The sequence below is a fragment of the Phascolarctos cinereus genome, unplaced genomic scaffold, assembly GCF_003287225.1.
Source record: "Phascolarctos cinereus isolate Bilbo 61053 unplaced genomic scaffold, phaCin_HiC Scaffold_4;HRSCAF=312, whole genome shotgun sequence".
Classification (NCBI taxonomy): Eukaryota; Metazoa; Chordata; class Mammalia; order Diprotodontia; family Phascolarctidae; genus Phascolarctos; species Phascolarctos cinereus.
This window is the reverse complement of record NW_027555847.1, coordinates 711577410-711602535: the sequence shown is the minus strand read 5'-3', so window position 1 is coordinate 711602535 and position 25126 is coordinate 711577410. Positions and strand designations below refer to the sequence as shown.

Here is a 25126-nt window from a genome sequence, read left to right as displayed (position 1 = left end):
CCCGGTGCCCGTCCTCAGCAGGCCTTTGTTTCCTGGGAGTGGTGTACCAGAGCAGAAAGAACTCTGATTCTAGAGGCAAGGGAGCTGGGTTCGCATCCTGCCTCTATGGCCTTGGACGCTTCTCTGTGGGCCTCAGTTTCCTGATTAGCAAAATCAGGATTAGACAAGATCCCTGAGGTTACTCCCAGCTCTAGATAAATGGTTTTCTGAAGATTAGAGAGAGTGGGCTAGGGGAGCTGTCACGCGCTGCTCAGGATGGCTCAGTCCTGCTCTGAGTAGGGGTGAGGGAGTGTGATCTGTGGAGGCCAGGGAGGGAATAATGAGAAGCAGGTGATCGATCAGGCTTGGGATGGCTTTGGTAGGCTAAGTGACAGCACCTCCCCAAGGATTGGGTAGGGGGCAGAGATTCATAGAGTTGGAAGTAGGAGGGCCCTCAGAACAGGGAATGTCAGAGCTGGGAGGGGCCTTAGAACAGGGGATGTCAGAGGCTGGGACGGGCCTTAGAACAGGGAATGTCAGGGCTGGGAGGGCCTCAGAACAGGGAATGTCAGAGCTGGGAGGGGCCTCAGAACAGGGAATGTCAGATCTGGGAGGCGTCTTAGAACAGGGGATGTCAGAGGTAGGAGGGGCCTTAGAACAGGGAATGTCAGAGCTGGGAGGGGTCTTAGAACAGGGGATGTCAGAGGTGGGAGGGGCGTTAGAACAGGGAATATCAGAGCTGGGAGGGGTCTTAGAACAGGGGATGTCAGAGGTAGGAGGGGCGTTAGAACAGGGAATGTCAGAGCTGGGAGGGGTCTTAGAACAGGGGATGTCAGAGGTAGGAGGGGCCTTAGAACAGGGAATGTCAGAGCTGGGAGGGGTCTTAGAACAGGGGATGTCAGAGGTAGGAGGGGCCTTAGAACAGGGGATGTCAGAGGTAGGAGGGGCCTTAGAACAGGGGATGTCAGAGGTAGGAGGGGCCTTAGAGATCATCTGATCCAAAGTGCTTGTTTTAGAGGTAACTGAACATCCCCAAGGGGTTGAGTGACCCACTCAAGGTCCCCTCTAGTCCTGGCAAAGTCAGAACTTGAACCCAGGTCTTAGTGTGGCCCAGACTCCTTTCCCCCGCGCCATCCTCTTCAGTCACTGCTCTGAGATCCTGCTGGGCTGTGTATCCAAGCTTAGGTGGCCCTGGGACTGGCCTCAGTAAGACCTGAACTCAATTCAGCCTCAGACACTAGCTGTGTGACTTTGGGAGATTAGTTCCTTTATCCCCATCTGCCTCAGTTTCCTCAGTTGTGAAATGGGGATGATAATAGCACCCATCTCCCAGAGTTGTCATGAGGGCCAAATGAGATATTTGTAAGAAGTGCTTAGCACAGCACTGGGCACACAGTAGGTGCTATATAAATGCTTATTCCCTTTCTTTCCCCCTCCTTTCAGTAGACCACACTGCCTCTGTAAGCCTCAGTTTCCCATCTGTAAAATGTGGACGATGCCCCCTGCTCTGTCCACCTCCCAGGGCTCCTGAGAGGATTCAGCGAGAGCTTGTCTGGGAAAGCCTTTGCGTGTGGTCAGCAGCGCCATGGAAGGCCCCGGGGCCTCGAGGCCAGGCCCCTCATTTTACATGCAGGGAAACTGAGGCCAGTGGAGATGAACAGGCTTGCCCAAGGCAGGACCAGGACTTGAACCCAGGTTCCCTGGCTCCAGATCTTGGCCTTTTCCCCAGGGGTTTAGTGACTCGCCTGTCCTTCTGGGCCAAGAGCAGAACTGGGATGTGACACCCCACAAACTTCGGGCCTCTCCCCCAGAGCAGCACCTGGCCATCACTCTGCCCCCGGGGCCTCAGCTTTCCCCATCTCACGCATGCACACATGTATACCCACTGCACACACACGCTCAGGTACACACTGATGCACACCTATACACACCACATACATGAATGCACACACACACATGCCATACATACTTAGACACAAATACACAGAAGCACACGTAGAAGTATATACACCACACACATGCGTGTGTGCATACATGTACACCCACTGCGCACATCGGTGTGCACATACCACACACCTGCATGTATACACACGTGTACACACAGGTGCACATACCACACACACGACACAGTGCATGTATCACACATGTGTGCGCACACACGCACACACACACACACACACACGCACACACACGCTTTGGCCTCGGCTCCAAGGGGAGGAGCCCGGGATGCCCTGTGCCCTGATGGGAGGCGTGTGCACTGAGCCCTGGGTGACCCCGCCGCCCACCTGACCCTGGGGATCGGGGTGGGGGCGGTCAGGCCCGTCTGGAAGGGCCCCGGCAGGGAGCAGGGAGCCAGATGGTTCTGGGGGCTGGGGGCATGCTCGCTGTCAGTCAGCCAGATTAATCTGGAGTTGGGTCGAGGCAGGGAGGGGGGTCGGGGTCAGAAACAGTTAGGCAGGAGACTCTGGGACAATGGGGGCCACGTGCCGTGGGGGGCAGCAGTCGCTCCCAGCACAATGGAGAGGCGGCCGACGCCAGCCGGGGCCAACTGTCGTGGGGGCCACCAGGGCCCGCCTGCCCGCTTTTCAAACACTTTGGGCTCCTGTTTACATTTGATCCAGCCAATCCCTGGGCAGGGGGGGGGATGGTCACCTGATGCCCCCTTTCCTGGGATCGCAAGCTTTAGCCTGGACCAAATGACTGAACTGGGGTTGCCATGACAACACTAATTATGGTCCCAAAAACTACAGTAGAGAGAGAGACAGAGAGAAAAAGGGAGGGAGAGTGAGACAGGCAGAAGAGAGGGAGAGAGAGAGAGGAGAGAGAGAGAGAGAGAGAGAGAGAGGAGAGAGAAGAAGAGAGGGAGAGAGAGAGACAGGCAGAAAAGAGAGAGAGAGAGAGAGAGAGAGAGAGAGAGAGAGAGAGAGAGAGAGAGAGAGAGAGAGAGAGAGGAAGAAGGGAGGGAGGGAGAGAGGAGAGAGACAGAGACAGAGAAAAAGGGAGGGAGAGAGACAGGCAGAAGAGAAGAGAGAGAGAAGAAGAATGGAGGGAGAGAGAGAGAGAGGAGAGAGAAAGAGAGAGAAGAAGGGAGGGAGAAAGAGAGGAGAGAGAGAGGAAGGGAGGGAGAGAGAGGAGAGAGAGAGGCAGAGATATAGAGAAAAAGGGAGACAAGAGAGACAGAAAAAGAAGAGAGAGAGGGAGAGAGAGAGAGAAGGGAAAGAAGACAGGGAGAGATGGAGAGAATGATTGAGAGAGAAAAGAGGAGAGATAAAGAGACAGAAAAGAAAGGAGACAGAGAGATAGACACACACAAGTGGAGAAGGAGGGAGAGAGAGAGAAGGAGGGAGAAAGGGAGAGAGAAGGCCTGGCAGCTGTGTTGGAGAGGGGGGCTAGCTGGGGCCTGACACACACACACCCACCCACCCACCCCTGCCTTCCCTGGGGCCCTCGGCTTCCTCGCCTGCCCTGCCCCCCTCCTGTCTCTCCCATCTCTCATCTCTCTCTCGTCTCTCTCTTCCCTTTGCTTGTCCCTGCACCCCTGCCCTCTGTCCCTCTTTCCCCCTCCCTTTTCCCCTTCTGCTCTCCATTGGAGAGAGGCCCATAGTACCGCTGTTGAATAATAATATTAATATCTATTATGTCATATTCATGACATCGTAATACTAGAGCTAGCTGCCCACCAGCTGAGTGTCTGGTGCTTTAAGGTCTGCAGAGCACTTCACAGATATCCTTTTGTGTGAGCATCCCAGCAAACCTCTGAGGTTTGTGCTATTATTACAGATATATGATAATATGTATAAAGCCCTCAGCACAGTACCCAGCACATAGTAGATGCTTAAGAAAGGCTTGCTCCCAACCCTTTCCCCTTCCCAATTGAGGAAACTGAGGCAGTAGAGGTTAAGTGATTTGCCCAGGGTCATACATTAAGTGTCTGAGGCCTAATTTGAGCTCAGGTCTCCCTGACTCCAGGCTCTGCCCCACCTCACTGGCCCCTCATTTCCCAAAGTCCCCCAACCACCACCCACACCCGCCTGTATGTGGCACATCGAGTATTTGGGTCTGAGATGTTGAGGTCAGTTATGGTGCCCATAGAGGTAGAAGGGACCCCAGAGGCTTTGTCCAATGTCCCCATTTCACAGATGAGGAAATTCAGACCCAGGTAACCTGGGTGGGGAGTAGCAGAGCCAGATTGGAACTTGGGATCTCAGGCTGCAAACCCAGTGCTTTCTCAGGGGCTGCACTGCTCTGATTGAGCCCTCAGGGGCTTCACCTTTTGGGGTCCTGGACCCGTGGGTAGCCGGGCTGGGGAAGCCCAGGAAACCTCAGATTTATGTTTGTAAATGCATAAAAGAAAATACACAGGATTCCTTCCAAAGGAAGCCAAAGATGTTGAACTATGGTGACAAAATAGAGCTTTAAAAAACAAGCCCATAGACCCCAGGTTAAGAAATACCATGATGTCAGACCCTAGAGGCTGCCATGATCAACCTGTACCAGAAGAATTCTCTGCACGGCTTTCCCAGTGGGTGGGGGGATTGGGGAAGCCTGACTGCGACGGGAAGGAAACTGATCTGTAAATCAGTTCTAATCCTGGTCCTGCTGCTAACTGTGTGCGACCTTCACCCCACTGGGCCTCAGTTTCCCCATGTGTTAAAATGAGGCAGTAGAATGAAATGGTTTCATATTCTATGTCCTAAGACCCCTCCCAGTTCTGACATTCTGTGTTCCAAGATCCCTTCCTGTTCTGATATAGTTGAGAGGTAACTTAGAACAGGGATTGTCAGGGATTGTTATAATAATAGCCTGCATTTACATAGTGCTTGAAGGTTGGCAAAGCCCTGGACATATTTTATTGGGTTTGAGGCAGGTACTGTTATTATCCCCATTTTACAGATGAGGAAACTGAGGCTGAAAACGGTTCCATGACTTGCCCAGAGTCGCACAGCGAGTAAGTACCCAAGGCAGGATTCACACTGATGTCCCTGAGTCAGCCCTGGGCCAGAGCTCAGGTCTCCTAAGGCCGGTCCAGAGCTTTCTGGGAGCCCATCCCTGCAGACCCATGCTCTGAGTTGGTGTCCAGTTTTTATTCCATGCCGTGCCCCATCCCGGCAGTGTTTGGGGGTGACCTGGCAGACAGCCCCCGTTGCCCTGCCTGCCCCGCCCTCCATCCCCACGGCCTTCCCACTCTCTGTTTTCTCGGCCCCCGGCAGGCTCCTAGCCTCAGACTCCTCCCAGGCGGCTGAGGATGATCTGCCCAGCGACCTGCAATCTCTCTCCTGGCTGACGGCAGTGGACGTGCCCCGGCTGCAGCAGATGACCAGCAGCCGAATGGACTTCAGCGCCCCCAACGCGGGGCTGCAGCAGACAGGTAGCCCGCTCTCCCGCAGGGCATCCCGGTGCTCTGCCGTGCCCTGGTCTCCTTCCCCCAAACCTGGTGACCCCGGCAACCAGGCGGCTCCAAAGCCCCCAGATGCCCAGCATCCCCCCAGGAATAGAACTCCTGCAGGGGGACCTGGGGGGACTCTGTCACGACCAACAAACATTTCCTGCACCCTACCGCATGTGACCATCTCTCTGCACCAGCCAGCTGCTCTGAGACCCAGAATGTGGAATGTTGGAGCTCACGGGGTCCTTGGAGACCTGGCCTGCCCCCACCTTTTACAGATGGCTTGGCAGGGCAGGTGACTGACCTAAGGTCACACAGCCGAGACAGAGGCAAAGTGAGGGTTCAGAACCGGAGCCCTTTGCTAGGCCATGAGCAAGGACAAAGGGCTCCCTCCCAACACAAGGGCATCCTGATAAAAGCAGATGAAAGCGATGGTGACAGTTGGGGGTGTTGGGATTCAGGCAGTGGAAGAGCTGGGGCTTGAGGGGGGCAGAAGAACTAGTCCTGGCTCTGAAATCAGCGGTCCATCTTCTGGTGTATGTCCCTTCCGCCCTGTGGACCTCAGTTTCCTCATCTATAAAATGGGTGGGTTTAATTAGCTGACCTCTCAGGTCCCTTGACGCTCTGTATCAGGGATCCCAGTCTAAGGTTCACAGATTACCAAGGGGCTTGTTCATAGATTTCAGGGGCTCCGTGAACTTGGATGGGGAAAAAAAATAGCATCTTTATTGTGACCAACATTTAGCATTTCCTTCATTTATTTAAAAACATAATTCTGCAGAGGTCCAGAGGCTTCCAACATACCATCCAAGGGGGCCAGGACATCTTACTCTGGATCTGTGACCCCAATATGACCTGTGTGACCTAGGGAAAGTCACTGAACCTCCCAGGGCCTCAGCTGCTTGATCTGTGACATGGGGTGGTTGGATTCTCCAGCCTCGGAGGTCCCGTCCACAAGCCTCCATCCCTGGTCCTGCGCTCGGGAACCAGGGGGTGGAACTTCACGAGCGCCGGCGCGGGGGTAGGAGCGTGCTTGGTGTCTGTGGCCGCGGAGAGCCAGCATGGCGGGAAGTGAAGGTTTGCCAGGGCCCTCTGGGTGCCAAGGCAGGCCAGGGACGGCCTTGAAGGTCAGGGCCCAGGGGAGGTGCCGCTGCAGGGTGAGGAGCAGAGCCAGAGGCAGAGACGGCTGGGTCAGCACGGCCTGGCAGCTCGTGCTGGGGAAAGGCCTTGGCTCCCAGACCCCGCGGGATGCATCTGCCAAGGAGCGCTCCCAGAGAGCCTTGGTGGATGTCGCTGCCCCGCCGTGCCGGGCTGGCGCCCGGGGCCCTCCCGCCAGTGGCCGGTTGTCTTTCTCTGCTTCGCCCCTGCCCCAGGTCCCATGGCAGCCAGCGTGCTTGCAGCGGGTGCCTCGGGCACCATCGGCCACGTGCCCCCCCAGGGCATGCTGGGGCTCAGCGGCATCGGGTCCCATGGAGCCAGTGTAAGTGCAGCCAAGGAGGGCAGGGCAGGGGATGGGGTCCTGGCCTCCACCCTGACCCACGGTCTCTTCTTCCTCCTTTCACTCGCAGATGAGCCCATACCCTGTAGGGGGCCAGCCCTCCCCCAGCCTGCAGGACCAGCCCCAGCTCTACCCGGCCCCGTCACAGCCGCCATTCACTCTGGCCCAGGGCACACATCAGGTACAGGAAGGAGGCTCAGGGCCTCTGCAGGGGCCCAGGGAGCTGGTTCCTAAGAAGCAGATCCCAGGTCACTGCCCTTGTGTAAAGCTGCTGGTGAGTTAGGACTCCCGGCTCCCCACTGGCAGCCGGGGGAGCAGAGGGCCGAGGGGGAGCCGAGGCCAGACAAGAGCCCTGAACGCCCACTTAGCCTGCTGCCGGCTGAATCCCCTGCTTCCTCCGTCTGTCTGTATCTCGTTTTCCTTTAAGGCTCTGCTCTGGGGCCACCTCCTCCAGGAAGCCTCTCCTGACTGCCTGCCTACTTGCCTGGGGCTTCCTCTCAGTGGTCTAGAAGCCTCTCGAGGGCAGGCGCTGGTTGGCTTTTTGTCTTTGCCTCCCCAGGTGCTAGCTGGTAATCGGCCCTTAACAATCATCAGTTGGATTCTGTGTCTGTTTCTCCCTCCCTCTCTCCCTCTCCCTCTCTCCCTCTCCCTCTCTCTCTCTCTCCTCTCTCTCTCTCTCTCTCTCTCTCTCTCTCTCTCTCTCTCTCTCTCTCTCTGTCTTTCTCTCTCTCTCTCTGTCTGTCTTTCTCTCTCTCTCTGTCTTTCTCTCTCTCTCTCTCTCTCTCTCTCTTTCTCTCTCTTTCTCTCTCTCTCTCTGTCTCTTTCTCTTTCTCTCTTTCTCTCTCTCTCACTCTCTCCCTGTCTGTCTCTCTCTGTCTCTGTCTCCCTCCCTCTCTGTCTCTTTGCTATTCCTTCCCTTTGTCTGTTTCTTCTCTGCCGCCACCCCCCTTTCTGTCCTTTTCTCTGTCTTTCTCACTCCCTCCCTCTCTCTCTCTCCTATGATCAGTGCCCCACTGCTGGAATGTACAGCGTCTCCTTCGGGGCACAGCCTCCATTCCCCCAGCCCCGCCTCCCCGGGCACTCGGCTCAGGACCTGCACCCCAAACACTACCCCAAACCCATCTACTCCTACAGGTGAGTGCCCCCCTGCTGAGGGGCTCCCTTCTCTCCTCTGCCCCTTAGCCCCTCAGCCCCCAGGGACTCGGCTTGATTTGGGCCCCCCCAGCTCCCTACTCTGCCCTCCCCCCACAATGATTGGGTGTGTGTTCTCATCCAGGAGGCGGAGGGGCATTGTTAGTGGAGGACTGGAAATTACACTGCAGTCCAAAGACCTGAGTTCAAATCCCGATTCTGACGTTGAACTGCCTGTGTGATGTTGGTGGAACCAGCCTCTCTGGGCCTCGTTTTCCTCTCCTGTAAAAATGAGGGGTTGGACTCACTGGCCTCCCAGTGTGGCACCCGTGATCCTGAAGAGGAGGGTGGGGGGGGGGCTGGTTGAGGGGCGGGGACACGGTTCTCATGAGAACTCTGTAGAAGGTAAGCCTTGGGAGGGCAGCCAGGTGGGAGCTTCCCAGGCCGCCCAGCCTAACCCGTGACCAAGAAAGAAATCCCCCAAAGTGCTCCCCTGCCCATGGTGGGGCTCAGCTGCAGCCCCCAGTGAACTAGGCCTCTGGCCCTGGAAAGGGGTGCAGGGAAAGCTGAGGGAGGGCGGGCGTCCTGGAGGAAGGAAGGAATAAGCACTCACGTGGCGCCTACTACATGCTCGGCACTGTGCCAAGCACCTTTTTACACGTGATCTTCACAACAGCCCAGCGAAGTATGTGCTGCACGTTAGTATTTTTTGAGAATATGAGGCAGAGGTGAAATGACTCACCCAGGGTCACACAGCTAGTAAAATGCCCAAGGCCGACATCGCTTTAGAGTCGCCTGGGTCACCTGGCCGGGATGTGTCAGAGGCAGGATTTGAACCCAGGTCTTCCTGGCTTTGGGGGCTGGCTCTCTACACCTGGGCCGCACCAACCCCTCCCCCACAACGTCACTGGCTTGTGCCAGCAGCGTCCCCCCTCCCCCAATCCCTCCTCCCTACAGACGCTCCCCGGCTCCCCTGGGGGAACACTGCAGGCCCCAGCCTCAGACCAGAGGCCTTCTGACTGTGGGGCGTGTCCTCCTTCAGCTGCCTGATCGCCATGGCCTTGAAAAACAGCAAGACGGGCAGCCTCCCGGTCAGCGAGATCTACAGCTTCATGAAGGAACACTTTCCCTACTTCAAGGTGAGGAGTAGAGCCCGAGCCGCGTGGACCTGAGCTGTGGCCTCCGCGTGTGGCCAGCAGCCGTCCAGTGTGGGCCGGGGAGCTGTCCAGCCTGGCCTTGGCCCCACCCACCCCCTCCACGCTGAGGTTTGGGGGGACTGAGTCAGCAAGTGTTTATTAAGCACCTGCTATGTTCCCTGAACCACGCTAAGTGATGGGCGCACAAAGAAAGGCCAAAATAAATCAAAAGCCCAGTTCCTGCCCTCCAGCGTGAGAGGCAACGTGCAGACACCTTGTCTAGATGGGAGAGACTGGGGAGAATCCAAGGCGCGAGCATTGAGGGGGACCAAGAAGGGCCTCCCGCGGAAGATGGGCTTTGGGCAGGGGCTTGCAGGAGGCCCGGGGTCAGCAGGCAGAGGAGGGGGAGCATCCCAGCACAGGGGAGGCCCGAGTGTGGACGTCTTGTGGCCAGATTTGTGCTGTAGGAAGGAGGCCAGACTGGTGGGGGGAGACTGAGGCAGGCAGACCCCCAGTTCGGGAAGGCCGTAGGGCCCGCAGATGAGGGCCAGTCCTGGGAGGGAGGGGGTCCCCGCGGCAGGTGGGCAGCCTGGGGCTCTGGGCCTCGCCCTGTGATCTCCTTCCCCACAGACCGCCCCTGACGGCTGGAAGAACTCTGTGCGGCACAACTTGTCCTTGAGCAAATGCTTCGAGAAGGTGGAGAACAAGACGGGGGGCTCCTCCCGCAAGGGCTGCCTGTGGGCCCTGAACCTGGCGCGCATCGACAAGATGGAGGAGGAGATGCACAAATGGAAGAGGAAGGACCTGGCCGCCATTCATCGCAGCATGGCCAACCCGGGTAAGGCCGCCTGCTTCGCTGAGCCTCGGTTTCCCCATATGTCAGAGGGCAGAGGACAGAAAGCTCCAGGACCCGCCTCATAGGCCTGCAGGGAGGAGCCAATGAACATTAATGCAACGATTTTATGATGTTTCATTTTGTTTCCGTTTCACAAAAATCTGTTTTCTCTCCCAGGTTAATTTCAGAGGGAACCTTGTAGGTTATCTGCTCCAAATCCCTCGTTTTATGGGGGGGGAGATTGAGAAGAAGGGGGCCAGGGAGAGAAGGGCCTTGTCCAAGGTAGCCTGGCCAGCCAAGCCTTGATCTGCGTTTGTCCGAATTCTGGGGTCTTTCCACACCCCGCCCTTGCTCAGATACCTCTCCTGGCCCTAGTGGGCCGGGCACTGATCTCGCTCGCTCTCCATCCCTTGCAGAAGAGCTGGACAAGCTGATCAGTGACCGGCCGGAGAGCTGCCGCCGCCTGGGGGAGCCTGGGGAGCCGGACGTCCCCGTGCTGGGCCGAGTGGTGGCGGCTGCTGCGGCTGCCCAAGGCCGGCTCACCGCATCCCGCCTCCCTCCCCAGCCGGTGATGACCCTCTCGCTGCAGTCCATCCCCCTGCAGCACCAGCTGCAGCCTCGCGCTGGCCTGGCCCCGGGCTCCCCAGCACCAGCCCAGACCCCTCCACTGCACGCCCTGCCCGATGTGAGCTGTAGCCCCCTCCCCACCCACCACGCTGTGAGCAGGGGCCCTGTGGACTTTCTCAGCGTTGTGGGCGACGTGAGCGCCGAGGTGGATGCTCTGGATCCCAGCATCATGGACTTTGCCCTCCAGGGTGAGCGAGTGGGGGTGGGGGCTGGAGAATGGAGTGATGCTTGGTCCAGAGAGGGGAGGGACCTCAGGGGTCACCTGGTCATGGGGTCAGGGATCCTAGAAGGGACCGACCCTTTCATTCTGTGCTGGGGAAACTCAGGTCCAGAGAGGTCAAGTGACTGGCTCAATCTATGCGTGGCCGAGCTGGGATTAAAATCTAGGTCTTCTGACTATGGATCTGGGTCTGAGGATGTAGCCTGCCCGCTCCCTGGAGAGCAGGACCACCTTCCGTGGTCATTCGGCCTCCTCTGTGAAGTCGACCCAAGGCCGCACAGACTGAGCACTGAGGCATTAGTCATAAGGGGTGTGGGACCAGGGACGGCAGGTGAAGCTGCGTCAGCCCAAGGCCACAGCCAAAGGGAGAATTTGGGGCACGATGCTCGTCCCCCCAGCTCAGGAGCATCACCTCCAGGCAGGAGACGAGAGGGTGTTGTTTGAAGAGCCAGGGGTGTTAGAACACAGAATGTCAGAACTGGGAGGGTTCTTAGTGACTGGGGGATGAGAAGCAGGTCACAGCAGCCCACGTTAGTGGTGCTGGGCCGCCGAGCACTGAAGGTCTGGTTTATGGATACGGGGAGCAGTTGGGGCATATCTGAAGTTCTCTCTACCTCTGAAAATGGGACCAGCCCCGGCCCCCAGGGTTCTGCTTCTCACCCCATGGTTCCCCAGGGTTTGTTTAGACTGAGGTCAGGCTGCTGGACAGACTGTTGGGTTTGGAGACAGAAGCCAGGTTTTAATCTTGAGTCTGTGACTTGTTAGTGGTGTGACCTTGGACAAGTCCCTTGTAATGAGGGGTGATGTCTAAGGTCCCTTGTGGTCAGTCCTAGGTCCTGTGAATGTAGGAGCCCTGCCCTGTTCTATAAGGAGATGACGGTGGTGGTCGTCAGGTGTTCAGGGGAGAGTGATGAGGGTCACCCAGTGGTACCCAGTTACAGACCCAAGCTGCCCCAAGTGGCTTTGGCCAAGCCCCGGTCAGTTCCCTCCTCTCAGAAGGGCCTTGCCCTTGTCCGCTGCCCCTGCCCCGTGGCTCTGCAGGGGAGCTAGGGGGGCACCAGGGATGACGTGCTTCTGCTTGCTCTGAAAGGGAACATCTGGGACGACATGAAGGATGACAGCTTTAGCCTGGACACCCTCGGGGCCTTCAGCAACTCCCCCCTGCAGCTGTCGGACTGTGACCTGGGTGCCTCGGGACTCACCCCCGTCTCCAGCGGCAGTGACCAGTCCTTCTCAGACTTACAGGTCACCAGCCTGTACACCACCTATGCGACTTCAGGGGACAGCGCGTCATCCTCCTCTGCCCAGTACCTGGGCACCCCAGGCAATAAGCCCATTGCCCTGCTCTGAGTGGGCTGTGGCTCTTTGGCCTCGGGTGGGGAGGGTCTGTCCTTGGAGGTGACATGGGGGAGCCTCTGGTGCTTAGGGGAAATGCGGGGCGGACCCCAGAGCTCTGACCGCAGGCATACCCCACCCCCCAATGGGCCTCTCTTGCCATCAGCGTGGCCCTTAGGAAGGTGTGGAGCTGTTGTTGAGAGGGAGACAAGCCCACTACGCCTCTATACACCCACAGACCCTTTGCATAGAATGTCTCCTAAGTGTGTCCTGAGGGACTATTAGTAACCACTACCGTCACATCACTGGACAAGCCACTTTGTTTCCACCCCGGGTTAAACTGTTCCAATGGATCTGTGGACAAACAGTGCAGGGTCCCAGGTTCATTCATGATCCCTGGCCTGACTCCATTCTAGGAAAAGGCCAGTCTGATTGTGGGACCCTGGGATCTCCAGCACCTCCATCATTTGGCGCTCCATCGTCAGCCCCAGACTCTTCCCTGCCTGTGGACACTCTTAATTTATTCTTCTAAGAAGCCCGATGAGCCCTGGGTGGAACCACCCCAGGAAGGCTCTGATGGATGGAGCCCAAGCCTGGGGGACCAGTTGTGAGATGGTGGTGGGATGGAGAGCTGGAGAATTCTGAAATGGATCTCCACTGGGAGTTGGCCCGTTTCCTGTCTTCCTTAGAGAAGATAAGATGTTCCCTAGATTTCCGTAGACTAGATCCCCTGGGCTGTACTAGGCAGTATTACTCTTTGTAAATTTATTTATATTTATTGCTACCAATCAAGACCACATCCTGTGAGCTGAGCCCCTGGCTCCTTGAGTGACCGGCCCCCGAATCGCCTCTAACACAGATTATAAGTGAATCAAATTCCAGACTTATTTCTTTGTCCCCTGTGACCTTGGCTTTTTTGAACCGTACTTTGCATACTGTGAAGCATCTAGTGTTTTGTGAGCTGTAGCCCACCTTTTAAAAACAAAAGCCCAACTGTGCAGTATTGATTCAGAGCACTTCCTCCCTGATGAATCCAAGGGTGGGCCATTTTTAAAGACGTTCAGTTGAAGGCTGGTTGGCATGGGGCCAACCAGCGGAGACTTTCTGTCAGATTTTAAGACTCGGACCCAACCACGATGTGTGTGGCTTTACAAATGGCAAAGAGGTAGGCGGCTGACGCACCAACCACCTGCCATGTTTTGTTTGCCTTGTGTCTTCAGTGATGTTATGGTTTCCCTCCCTGCTTTTTCATGTAACCCATTCTGCAGAGAGTTTTGAGCTAGGGGCCCCGAGTTGGAGGGAGTCAGGGTCAATGAGAAATGAAGAGGAGTCATTGATCACAAGATAAGCTGAAAGTGAAAGAAAAGAAAAGGGATGAAAGCTTATCCAGTGAGATGCCAGTTCCTCTCCCTTCCTCGAACTCTTTCTTGTGGCTGGACCATTTTGGAACTCATCCTGGGTTGGGCTCATAAGGCAGCTGTGCTTCTGCTGGGAGCGATTTGGTCTGAGGCCTGCCTGGAGGCAGCAAATTGGAGGGCACCACCTTTGGGGTCCTTTCTAGCTCTCCAGATGTCCAGAAAGTGGGCAGAGTGCCCCATGTTGCACAAGCCGTGTGAGACTCTTTCTGTGATGTGGCCCAGATCACCGATGATATTTTAATTGTTGTTAAAGATGAATGTTTCTTAGGGTAACACCAAGCTTCTGTAAACATAGTGTAATAGAATCTTTTTCAATAAAACAAGAAAAAAATGGCAAATGTGTTATTCAAGAGTGTGAAATAGAAACGGATATTCATTGGCCAGACAACTATAAGGGCAGTGACAAAGTGGTTTGTCAGGTCAACAAGCATTTATTAAGCACCTACTGTGTGCCAGGCCTTGTGCTAAGCAATGGGGTGATCAACAGGTATTTGCTGACCTCTAGAAGAGGGTGGCCAAGACCACCTCACGGGAAGGGCCTCAAAGCTGGGCCACATGAAGTTTAGTTGAAGGAATTAGGGGTGTTCAGCCTGGAGAAAATTTACAGGAGGATGTGATCACTGTCCTTAAGTATTCACAAAGCCCCGTGGAAGAAAAAATTGGCTTCTTCTGCATAGCCCTGGAGGGGAGACATAGCAGCCATGGGTGGGTGTTGCAGATTTAGGGCTGAAAAGGAAAAATTTCAAAACCTAGATCTCTACCATAGTAGGATAAATTTATAAATAAAATATAAAATTGGGGCAGCTAGGTTGCAAAGTGAACAGAGCACCGGCCCTGGGGGCAGGAGGACCTGAGTTCAAATCCGGCCTCAGACACATAACACTTACTAGCTGTGTGACCCTGGGCAAGTCACTTAACCCCACTGCCTAGCCAAAAAAAACCAAACAAAAAACAGATGAGGAAATTGAGGCAGAGGGGAAATGACCTGCCCAGGGTCACACAGCTAGTGTCTGAGGCCACATTTGAACCCAGGTCTTCCCCTGGGTCTAGTGCTTTGTGCACTGTGGCACCACCTAGCTGCCTCAACCCTAAAGCTTAAGGTCACCTCATTGGTGGCTCTAAAGGTATATTACTTTTTTCTGGGACAGCTTTGCAGAAGGAGAGGCCTAACCTTAGGAGTCTCCCTTCAGACTTCCAAGGATCTTTCCAAAATGTGCGTCTCAAGATGGCAGACGAGTTCTGATTTCCTGGGTGAAGTCATTGGCTCGCCAGTGTCAGCCAGTGTGCTGATTACAGCATCTGTTCTCAGGGATTTGCCAACCCCATGGCATCCTCTCAGCCTTTTAGGTTTGTCGCTGCTTCCCACACACTTATGAAGACTCTCTATTGTCCCCCAGAACCAAAGGTTGAGCTGCCGGTGGCCTTAGGCATCATCTTGTCCATCTTCATTTGAAACATAAGGACACAGGCCCAGAGAGTCCAGGGCAGGGGTTTGTCCAAGGTCACACGGGTGGTCGATAGGAAGGGAGGGTTAGAACCCTGGTCCTCCAGCTACATATCTCCTTTTTTTTTTTTTTGCAATTGGGGTTAAGTGACTTGCCCAGGGTCCCACAGCTAGTAAGTGTCAAGTGTTTGGTCTGAGGCCAGATTTGAACTCGGGTCCTCCTGACTTCAGGGCCGGTGCTCTATCCACTATGCCACCTAGCTGCCCTGTCCTTCAGTGACAAACAGCATTCTCCTCGGCAGGTAGAATTAACACGTCCAGGGGCACCCAGATGGCTAGTGGTGCCACTGAGACCACAGCTGCAGGTCTTTTGAGTAATACTCTCGAGAGCCCGATGGTTTGTACTCACCCAGGCCCAAATTCCTGAGGAACAAAACCTCAACTGCTCTACCTAAGAAAGACTATAATCATCGACAATCACTTGGAGGAGAACTATTCCTGATCTAAACCTGGCTCTGTGCCCATTCCCCTGATGTTAGAGTTGGACACTGGATGCTGCCCCAGGACATTCCTGGGTGGCATGACTTTCTCCTAACGGGAGGGCATGGGCGTAACATGGAAGAAGACAGGGAGGGTGCCAGCCCCTCCTGGTACTCAAGACAAGGTGAAGGAGCCATGGCAATGGTGGTGGGTAAGCAGATGCTTGAGAAGCCCAGTAGGTACCACACGGAGAAGAGGCAAGCCTGGGGGTCTCCCAGCAGAGGCGGCAGCCGTATTCAGACGAAGAGATGTTTCTCCTGGTGCCCACGGCTCCTTTGGGGAGAATTTCGACGAGCCCTTCTAGACATATGGCCCCTTCCAAAGCAACCCTCAAGTGACCCATTACTCCTGAAATGACAAAAGGCAAAATAACTCAGATCCAGGCAGTGAAGAGATGCCTTCCCACACAGGGCAGTCCTCGTTGGAGTGTGAAGTCTGAACCACATGTAATTTTTGTCTTCTCTGACTGCAATCTAGCATTCCAAGTTTGACCAAAAGTGTTTTAGCCTTGCTGGTGGACATCAGTCACTGGTTCCATGGATTACTGGTGATCCTTCTGTCCTCTTATTCAGCCAGCTGGGCAGGAGAGGAGGAAGCAGTCTGACCTAGTGTGGGAGGCAGCATGCCTGTGACCTTGGGCAAGGTCAACCTGTCTCACACGTTCTTTCTACTTGGGCCATCCTCCCCTAACGCTGAGATGGCCTCCCCACCGTGACTTCTCTACTTACCTGGGGATAGGTGGTATCTTCCCTGGAAGGGTGGGACAGTCTTCCTTTCTCCTTACCCCAAGCACCTGGCATACAGGTTACTAAATGCCAGTTGATTTTTCCTCAGAGGCCCAGGACGCTACCTTGTCCAGGAAGCCTCTCATCCACCTCCTGGCAGGAGGCATACTTGCTCCCCCTGAATCTTCATATGGCTCATACTTCTCACCTTTATTCCTATCCTACTGATGCCCGTGTTTATCTTCCTTACCTGACTATAAGCCCCTTGAGACCAGGCCCAGCACAGTGCCAGGCATAGAACAGTCATGTAAGAAAGGTTTGGGAAATGAATGAATGAATGAATGAGTCTACCCCAAGTGTAGATGGGAGATAAGGAACAGCACAGAAAACTATCTTTTATCCAGCACAGAATGAGGAGCCCAAGTCCAAAGACACACATCTGAAAAACATGGTCAATTTATTGGAAGCCTCCCCGCCAGCTCTCTCTTGTCCAGACCACCCCTCAAAGGACCAGCGCGATGCTCTGTCTGAGGCCCGGGGCGCACATGTACACATTCAAAAGCATTCATTTCCCAAAGCCCCTATGCCCCCCATCCTCAGAGTGATAAATACACAGCAGTTATTTGGGAACCTTCCCCCCCATTCCCCTGGAACCTTCTCCAGGGCTTTCACAGGCTGACGGCTACACCTCAGTCCTTGCTTCTGGCCAGTACTTGGGATAAATCAGATTAGGTCATTTCATGACCCTGGCATATGTCCCTGATAAATGCTGCCCAGCAACATGCATGGTGACAAGTCCTTAACCCACTGCCAGGCCTCCTGGACCACCTAAGAGAAGCTAAGCTCTGGATCCCATAGGCCAGGGAGGCCCAGAACCCAGGCTCCATCCTCCTCCTCCAGGGGCACCCTGCCGTCTGCCCCTTAGCAAATCAGAACAGCTATGGCAACAGCCATGTTCCCCCAAACCACCTGGGCTTTAGATATTACTATTCTGAATCGGGTGAGCAGTGTGTGGTGGGCACATGGCCCACCAGCAAGAAGGCACTGATGGGGTAAGGAAGGCAGCTTAGCAGCAGGTTCCTCTGTGGAGGAGAGTCAGGGGGTCACAGCAGCGATGCCAACTAATCATGGCAGACATCAGATAAGGAGCATGTCTCCCCTCCTCCCAATGCTCCAGTCCAGCAGGCAAGCCAGCCCCCAAGGGAGCAGCAGGTAGCCTGGCACCGAGCCACTCAGATGAAGCAAAAAGTGTCTGTGCTTTTCCTAGAGAGGCTGGGGAGCAGCCCCAGGGGAAGCACCTGGCAGCCTTGCCCCCTCCCCACGAAGGGGATCTCGGACAATGCAAAGCCCCCAGAGCCAGGATCATACTTCATTGCTCCTAAAAAATCACTGCCCTATGTACTAAGAATATTTCCCATTAATGTCCCTAGTGATTTCTCATTTGTTGTTCTGAAAACATTTTTTTCCTCTTCATTTAGAAAAATGAAAAAAAAGTCACCCTGATCCCCTTGTGGGCAGGCAGGTAGCCAGCCAGGCTATACCTGCTTTCCCTCCGGCCCCCTTTGGGTCTGGGTCCCCAGGTCTGTCCCCTTTCCTCAGCCATGGAGGATCCTTAATCAGGAGCTGGACTCATAATAATAAAAGAGTCTATGGATGGGTGTCATGTCCCTGGCAGGCCTGGGGCCCACAGGGCCGTGCAGCAAAGATGCCTCGAGTCAAAACAAACCCATGACTGCCCGGTGCGCAGAAGGGCGGACATCTCTGCATGAAAGCGCCATACCGATGCCCTTTATTTTGAGGCTGAAGGAGCTGCCTTCTCTTCCAGCCCTGCAGAGAGACCAGGGGAAACGCACCAAACCCTCGTGGAGGGCTCCAAGTGGTGGCCAACAGCCTCAGCTGGAGGCCTGCAGGCCGCTGGTGCGTCTTCTCCCAGGCAGGACTGTGACCAGCCCCACGCGTCCCCCGGTCAGGTGGAGCCTGGGCTCTCCATGGTGGCCAGGAGATGGGCGATCTGGGCCCTGTCTGCGGGGCCGATGTGCTGCGTCATGTGGATCACACAGTCTACGGCCACCTCGGGGTTGTCCTGAACCAGGCTGAAGGAAACAAGTGACAGGATTGGGAATGTGGGGCTGACCACCCCAGCTAAGAGACCTCCCCCCTGTCCCCACCTGGGCCACATCTGCAGCGGTCTGAGGTGAGCAACAGCTTAGGGGCTGGGCAGACCACTGACACACTGGCACAGCTAGACAGTGGCCCAAGCGGTTACTACCCTGGCAGCTAGGCTGTTTAAGCCACCTGTACTTTACCCCTAGGGAGGTGGGGTGGGGGAGGAGGAGGAATGGAGGGGAAGAAGGGAAGGAAGGGGAGGAAAAGGAGGAGGAGAGGGAGGAAAGAAGAGAAAGGAGGGGAGGAAGAAGAGGAGGAAGGGGAGAAAGGAGGAAGAGGGGAGGAGGAAGAAGGGTGAAAGGAGAGAAGGAAGGGGAAGAAGAGGAGGAAGAGGGGAGAGAAGGGGAGAAGGAAGAGGGGGGGAGGAGGAGGGAGAAGGAAGAAGGGGGGAGGAGGAGGAGGGAGAAGGGGGAGGGGAGGGATAAAGGCTCACAGACTGCCCCATGGCGCCAGCCCGCTCCTCCATTCCTCCGCTGGGACCCCCCTGTCCGTGGCCCTGGCTCACCCCCGGATGGTCTTGAGGACAAAGTCCCGCTTTAGGCATCTGACGTTCTCCCAGATAGCAGAGTGCAGACCGTCCTCCTGCCGAAGGTGCTCCTCCAGCCACTCCACCACCACCTGGTTGTTGTCCCAGAGGTACCCCTGGGGAGAGGGAAGGCGAGTTAGAGGAGGGGACAGAGTGAAGGTCGGCGCCCAGGCCTCAGAGAACTCAGTGTGATGGTGCTGGAGGAAGTGCCGGAGACAATCAGCCCTGGGCCCTCTTGGAGCCAAGGCCTCTGAGGGCTCATCCAGGCGGATCAGACTGATGACTGCCTCCCCACAGCAAGGGTGGGCCCAGGCTCACGCCCTCAGCCAAAGCTCCATGCCGGGCCACCGAGGGAGCCACCGGGCTTACGTGGAAAACCTGCCCCTCCCCCCTCCCTTGATTGTGGTGGGGCGCCCGCCAGGGGCCCTCTCTGTACGCATCTGCCCCCCGGGTCAAAGAATTAGTCCGTGCTCCCACTGGGGCTGATAAACAGGGAGAAGAGAATCAGTAAGAAGCAAGGTGCCCATCTCTCTGGAGCACAGGGCTGGCCGTGCTACCCGCTCTACAAGAGCAATCTGGATTAGACCCCCTGACCCTGGAAAGGCCCGGCCCCCCCACACTCTGCTCAGAGTGGCGGGGAGCCTCCCTTCCTGCAGAGAGCCTTCTAAAGCATGAAGGCCGATGCAGGCCACCCGAGGCCACGGCGCTAAGGCAGAGAACCTTCACTGCGCCCTCGGTCTCCATGAACCAGCGGCGCAGCATCGACTGGACGTGCACGTGGCTGAGCTCGCCGTTGGCCTGCAGGATCTCGTTCTTGACGATGTCCTCGAGGAGGAGGCGGCGAAGGCGCCAGTAGAGGAATGTGCGTGCATTCTTCCACTCCAGAACATCCTGAAAAAGAAGCCAAAGTCCTGAGTGGAGAGCCAGCAGTCCTCCGGGAGAAGGTGAGGAAGAGCCCTGGCACAAGAGCAAGGGACCTGGGTTCCAAGGCCCCTCCCAGCCCTGACGTTCCGGGTTCCCAGGCCCCTCCCACCCGGACATTCCGGGTTCCCAGACCCCTCCCAGCTCTGACATTCTGGGTTCTGAGGCTCCTCCCAGCTCTGACATTAGATAACTATAAAAAAAACAATTTTATACCCAATGAAAAATGGCTCCTGTTAATGCAGTTTCCCTATTTAAAATGTAATTAAAACAAGAAAAGCAAGATCTCTAGGAAAAAAACTGGGTCAAAGGGGCTAAGGAGCTGCTTGGGCACTGCACGCAGAGGATGCGCCAGGATGGCGGCCATCTCCGGGTGCACTCGCATTGTACTCGGGAGGGGTATACAGCCTTGGCGGCAGGCTGACATTCCCAGCAGGGAAGGCTGATGGACCGATTCCATCGCCCCTCCCTTCTCTGCAGGCCTTTGGAGGGAGAGACCATTCCTATCAGTCCCGGAGGGCCATGCCAGAAGCCAGGGGATGGACCAGGGGAGCCGCCACATCCCTTCCTCCCAGGGACCAAGGGACTCTGGGAAACTCCCTTAACTGTAATCACGCCCTTCTCCTGCATCCTCCCTGGCGTGTCATGGAGGTCAGCGAACTGCACTGCCACCTGGTGGTAGACAGGTAACAGCTGCTCTTCCCGGGCTCTCAGTTTGCCCTCCAGCTCCTTTCGATCCTTTTCTGACAGGTCTCCCACTCCTGTGGTCCCAAGGAGACAGCGAGGCATTAAGTCCAGCTCTGCGGCCCGTGAAGGGAGGAAAGGAAGGAAGGAGGGAAGAAGGGAGGGAGGGAGGGGGGAGAGAGAGAGAGAGAGAGAGAGAGAGAGAGAGAGAGAGAGAGAGAGAGAGAAGGAAGGAAAGAGAGAGGGAGGGAAGGAGGGAAGAAATGAAAGAAAAGGGGAGGAAGAGAAGGAAGAAAAAAGAGGGAGGGAAGAAGAAAAAGCGAAAGATGGAAAAAAGGAGGGAGGGAAGGGGAGAAGGAGAGAGAGAGGGAGGGAAGGAAGGAGGAAAGAAATGAAAGAAAAGGGGACCAAAAGAAAGAAGGAAGAACAGAGAGAGGAGGAAGAAAAAAGAAAAGGGAGGGAGAGAATGAAGAAGGGAAGGGGAAAATGGAAAAAGGGAGGGAAGGGGAGAAAGATGGAGGGAAGGAGGGAGGGAGGGAGAGAAGGAAGGAGAGAGAGAGAGGGAGGGAAGGAATGAAAGAAAAGGGGAGGAAGAGAAGGAAGAAAAAAGAGAGAGAAGGAAGGAGGGAAGAAGAAAATGGGAAAGATGGAAAAATGGAGGGAGGGAAGGGAAGAAAGAGGGATGGAAGGAAGGAAGGAGGGAAGGAGGAGGGAGAGAGAGAGAAAGGGAGGGAAGGAGGGAAGAAATGAAAGAAAAGGAGAGGAAGAGAAGGAAGAAAAAAGAGAGAGGGAAGAAGAAAAAGGGAAAGATGGAAAAAAGGAGGGAGGGAAGGGGAGAAGGAGAGAGGGAGGGAAGGAAGGAGGAAAGAAATGAAAGAAAAGGGGACCAAAAGAAAGAAGGAAGAAAAGAGAGGGAAGGAAGAAAAAAGAAAGAGGGAGGAAGAGAAGGAAGGAGGGAAGGGGAGAAAAAGGGAGGGAAGAAGGGAGGGAGGGAGAGAAGGATGGAGGGAGAGAGGGAGGGAAGGAAGGAGGGAAGAAATGAAAAGAGGAAGAGAAGGAAGAAAAAAGAGAGAGGGACAGAAGGAAGGAGGGAAGAAGAAAAAGGGAAAAATGGAAAAAGGAGGGAGGGAAGGGGAGAAAGAGGGAGGGAAGGAAAGAGGAAAGAAATGAAGGAAAAGGGGAGGAAGAGAAGGAAGGAAAGAAAGAGGGAAGGAGAAAAGGAAGAAAGGAAAGAGGGAGAGACAGAAGGAGGGAGGGAAGAAGAAAAAGGGAAACATAAAAAAAGGAGGGAGGGAGGGAAGGGAAGAAAGAGGGAAGGAAGGAGGGAGTGGGGAAAGAGAAAAAAAGGGAGAGAGGGAAGGGAGAGAGGGAAGGAGAGAGGGAGGAAAGGGGAGAAAGGGAGAGGGAGAGAAGTAAAGGAGGAGGGATGGAGGGAGGAAGGAAGGAAGGGAGGGAGGGAGAGAGGGAAGGAGGAAAAAAGAGAAAGAGGCATGGAAGGGAAGAGAAGAGGAGAAGGAGGGAGACAGGGAGGGAGAGAAGGCCCCGTTCTTCCTCCTCTTACCTAGCTGTTCCACCAGCTTCATGTAAATACTATCAATCCTCCTCATGGTTTTTATCAAGTCCTTCTTCCGGAATTTGATCTCCACAGTTCCTTCGGGTTCCAAAACCCCACCTCTGGGAAAACAAGGAGCCAGGGCTTGGGTTACTACAGGCAGCTGTCTCACCTACTGCCTGGTGCCTCGTGGGGGGACAGTGGGAGTTGGTGGAAAGAGTTCAAGCCTGGGAGGAAGGAGACCTGGGGCCTGGCCCTAGAAAAAGCCATCTACACTCGTGACCGCACTGCCTATCCTCCCCTTCCCTTCTCCATTTTGGCAGTTAGGCTACCAACCTCATCAGTGGACTGAAACTGCTCTCTTGAGTTATCCAGGAACCCTCAATTGTCAAATCGGAAGCATTTTTCTCCATCCACGTCTTTCTCAGACTCTGCTGCAGGACCCTGCTGCCTACCCTCTCCTCCTAGACTCTCTTTCTTCAATCAGAATCAATGTGCACTTATTAAATGACTAACGGCTCTATCTGAACTGGGCACTGGGCACTGGGCATCCACAGTGCAAAGACAAACATGAAAAAGGGCCCTGCCTTCAAGGAGTAGACAGTGTTAACAAGTGTTAATGAGCCAATATAGACGCGTAGTCCAGACAAAAATGAATTTTTAAAAATGAACAATGTAGTTTGGGGAGGGAGAGCCCTGAGCAGATGGGAGGATCAGGAAAGATTTCCTGCAGGAATGTGAGGAAGGAAGGAAGGAAACCAGGGATTCCAGGGAGTGACGAGGGGGAAGTGCACTCCAGGGACGGGGAACAGCTAAGGCAAAAACACAGAGATGGGAAATTGGAGAGTCACAGATGAAGAACAGTGTATAAAGCATTATGGCCAGATTGCAGGGGGTGTGGAGGGGAGGAATGGAAAGGTTAGAAGAGACTGAAATGCCAAACACAGGTTTATATTTGCCCCAGACACGTTCGTTGACTTGGGGGGAAGGTGTCACGGTCAGACTGTTTTAGGAAAGCCACATTGGCGGCCGGATGGAGGATGAATTAGAATGGGAAAGTTCTTGTTATGTTGCTGTCTTCAGTCTTGACCTGTCTCACAGCTTCTCCATCTTGTGATTGGCTCTTCATCCATATCATGCCCCCTAAATGGGAGTGTCCCCAAGGATCTGTGCTGGGGCCTCTGTACTCCTCACTTGGTGACCTCATCAGCTCCCACAGCTTCCACTGTCACCTCCATATACTCTAGTGTCTCTTCTCCTCCAATTTGATGTCTCAGCCTCAATATGTCCAAAACAGGACTCGTATTTTCCCTTTAGCCCACTCCTCTACCAAAGGTCTCTATCTACCCTGCTCATCTCCTGGGTTCATAATCTCAGCACTCCCCTCTTCTCTCTCCTCTCCCTCATCCACCACGTTCAATCAGTGGCTAAATCTCACCTTAACATTTTTGCATCCGTCCTCACCACATACACGGCTGCCATCTTTGTTCAGGCTCTCTTCACTTCCAGACTGAATTCCTGTCTAACGACCTTTTAACTGGCCTCCTTGCCTCAAGTCTATTCCAACTTAAACTCCACACAACTGCCAAAGTGATGCTTCTTAAGACTGAGGCTAGACCATGGCACTCCCCTAACTCAATGAACTCCTGTGCTCCCCTATTACCTCTAGGACAAAATAGGCCTTTGAAGTCCTTTACAACCTGGCCCCAACCTACCTTCCAATCTTTTCTGTATCACTAGTCTCTGGACTGCACTTTATGGTCTAGCCCAACTTTCTTTCTTGGATGCCCTATTTCCCACTGCCACACCTTTGCAATGGCCGTCCTCCACGACTGGAACGCTCTCCTTCTTCATCTCTGTCTCTTGGAATCTCTGGCTTCCACCAAGACTCAGCTCAAAGCAGCATCTTCTGCATGAAGCATGTGCTGATCTCCCCAACATCTGGCGCCCTCCCTTCCTAACCTGCGTTGTATTTCTTCTATATGGACATGTCCTCCCTCACTCTAACATAAGCTCCCTGAGTGAAGGAAGGATTTCATTTTGGTCCTTGCCTCTCTAGCACCCAGCACAGTGCTTGGCGCACTGGAGACGGTGAATAAATGCTTAGTGATTGAACTCTGCCATTCACAAGCTGTATACTCTGCACCTCACAGCTATCTTATGTGTCAAATAAGAGCGTTGGGTTAGGTGTTCTCCAAGGACTGTCAGACGAAAGAATGGAAAAGTACCGATTACATACTTCCTACGCATGACCCAAGCACTGGGGCACAAAGAGAAAAGCAAAGTCTCTGTCCTCAGGAAGTCCATGTTCTAATAGGAGAAGACAATATGGAAGGCCAAATTCCACCAGGTGCCCCGTGACCAGCCACAGGGTCTCTGTTCCCTCCAAATTACCTTGGGTTTATTGGGTACACATTTTGTGTGTGTTTACATGTGGACCCATTATTTTCTCCCCTATAGAATGCCAAGGAGAGGGACCCACTGCCCAAAAGGTCCTTTGTGTCCCCACTGCCTTGCAAACAGTAGGTGCTTAATAAGTGCTTATGGCATCTCCACAGAAGCCAGAAGGTTAAATATGGTGTGAGACCCTACAGCCGTTTCATGCCATCCGTCCCTACTGTTAAGAAGAAAGAGTTGGAATTATAAAATGTCAGAGCTGAAAAGGACCTTAGAGCATAGACTGCTAAGGATGGAAGGGAGTCCAAGTGTAATCCTCTCATTTTCCAGAAGAGGAAACTGAGACTACTTAAATATTTAAAAAGCCCAAAATATTAATTAAGCACCTAATGCATACAGAGGGCTATAGGAGATGCTAGGAAACCTGGTTTCAGCAAGACATGGTCCCAGTCTTCAAGAAGTTTAATGTTGAGTAGAGAGATGTCCCATAATCAGCGTCAGAGCCAGGTTTCCTGATTTCTAGTCTAGGGCTCTTGACACTCTACCATGTTGTTTGTGATGGAACCAACCAGCCTGAGTAGCCTGAAGAAGTCAGTTCCCACTCAT

The 25126-nt window shown here is 54.5% G+C and overlaps 2 protein-coding genes across 2 annotated transcripts in view; one reads left to right on the top strand and one right to left on the bottom strand.

The window, feature by feature from the left end:
- The window catches only part of FOXN4 (forkhead box N4), a 40614-nt gene extending 26559 nt beyond the window's left edge, over window positions 1-14055 (top strand). The window contains 8 exon segments of the mRNA XM_078154386.1: window positions 5190-5347; window positions 6739-6845; window positions 6934-7044; window positions 7870-7997; window positions 9037-9133; window positions 9761-9968; window positions 10382-10780; window positions 11903-14055. Of these exon segments, the coding sequence (XP_078010512.1) occupies window positions 5190-5347; window positions 6739-6845; window positions 6934-7044; window positions 7870-7997; window positions 9037-9133; window positions 9761-9968; window positions 10382-10780; window positions 11903-12162 (1468 nt within the window). The 3' untranslated portion in view covers window positions 12163-14055.
- Window positions 14056-16714: 2659 nt separating this feature from the next.
- Window positions 16715-25126, bottom strand: part of ACACB (acetyl-CoA carboxylase beta) — a 115943-nt gene continuing 107531 nt past the window's right edge. Inside the window, 5 exon segments of the mRNA XM_078154385.1 lie at window positions 16715-18367; window positions 18946-19082; window positions 19687-19857; window positions 20494-20648; window positions 22133-22245. Of these exon segments, the coding sequence (XP_078010511.1) occupies window positions 18241-18367; window positions 18946-19082; window positions 19687-19857; window positions 20494-20648; window positions 22133-22245 (703 nt within the window). The 3' untranslated portion in view covers window positions 16715-18240.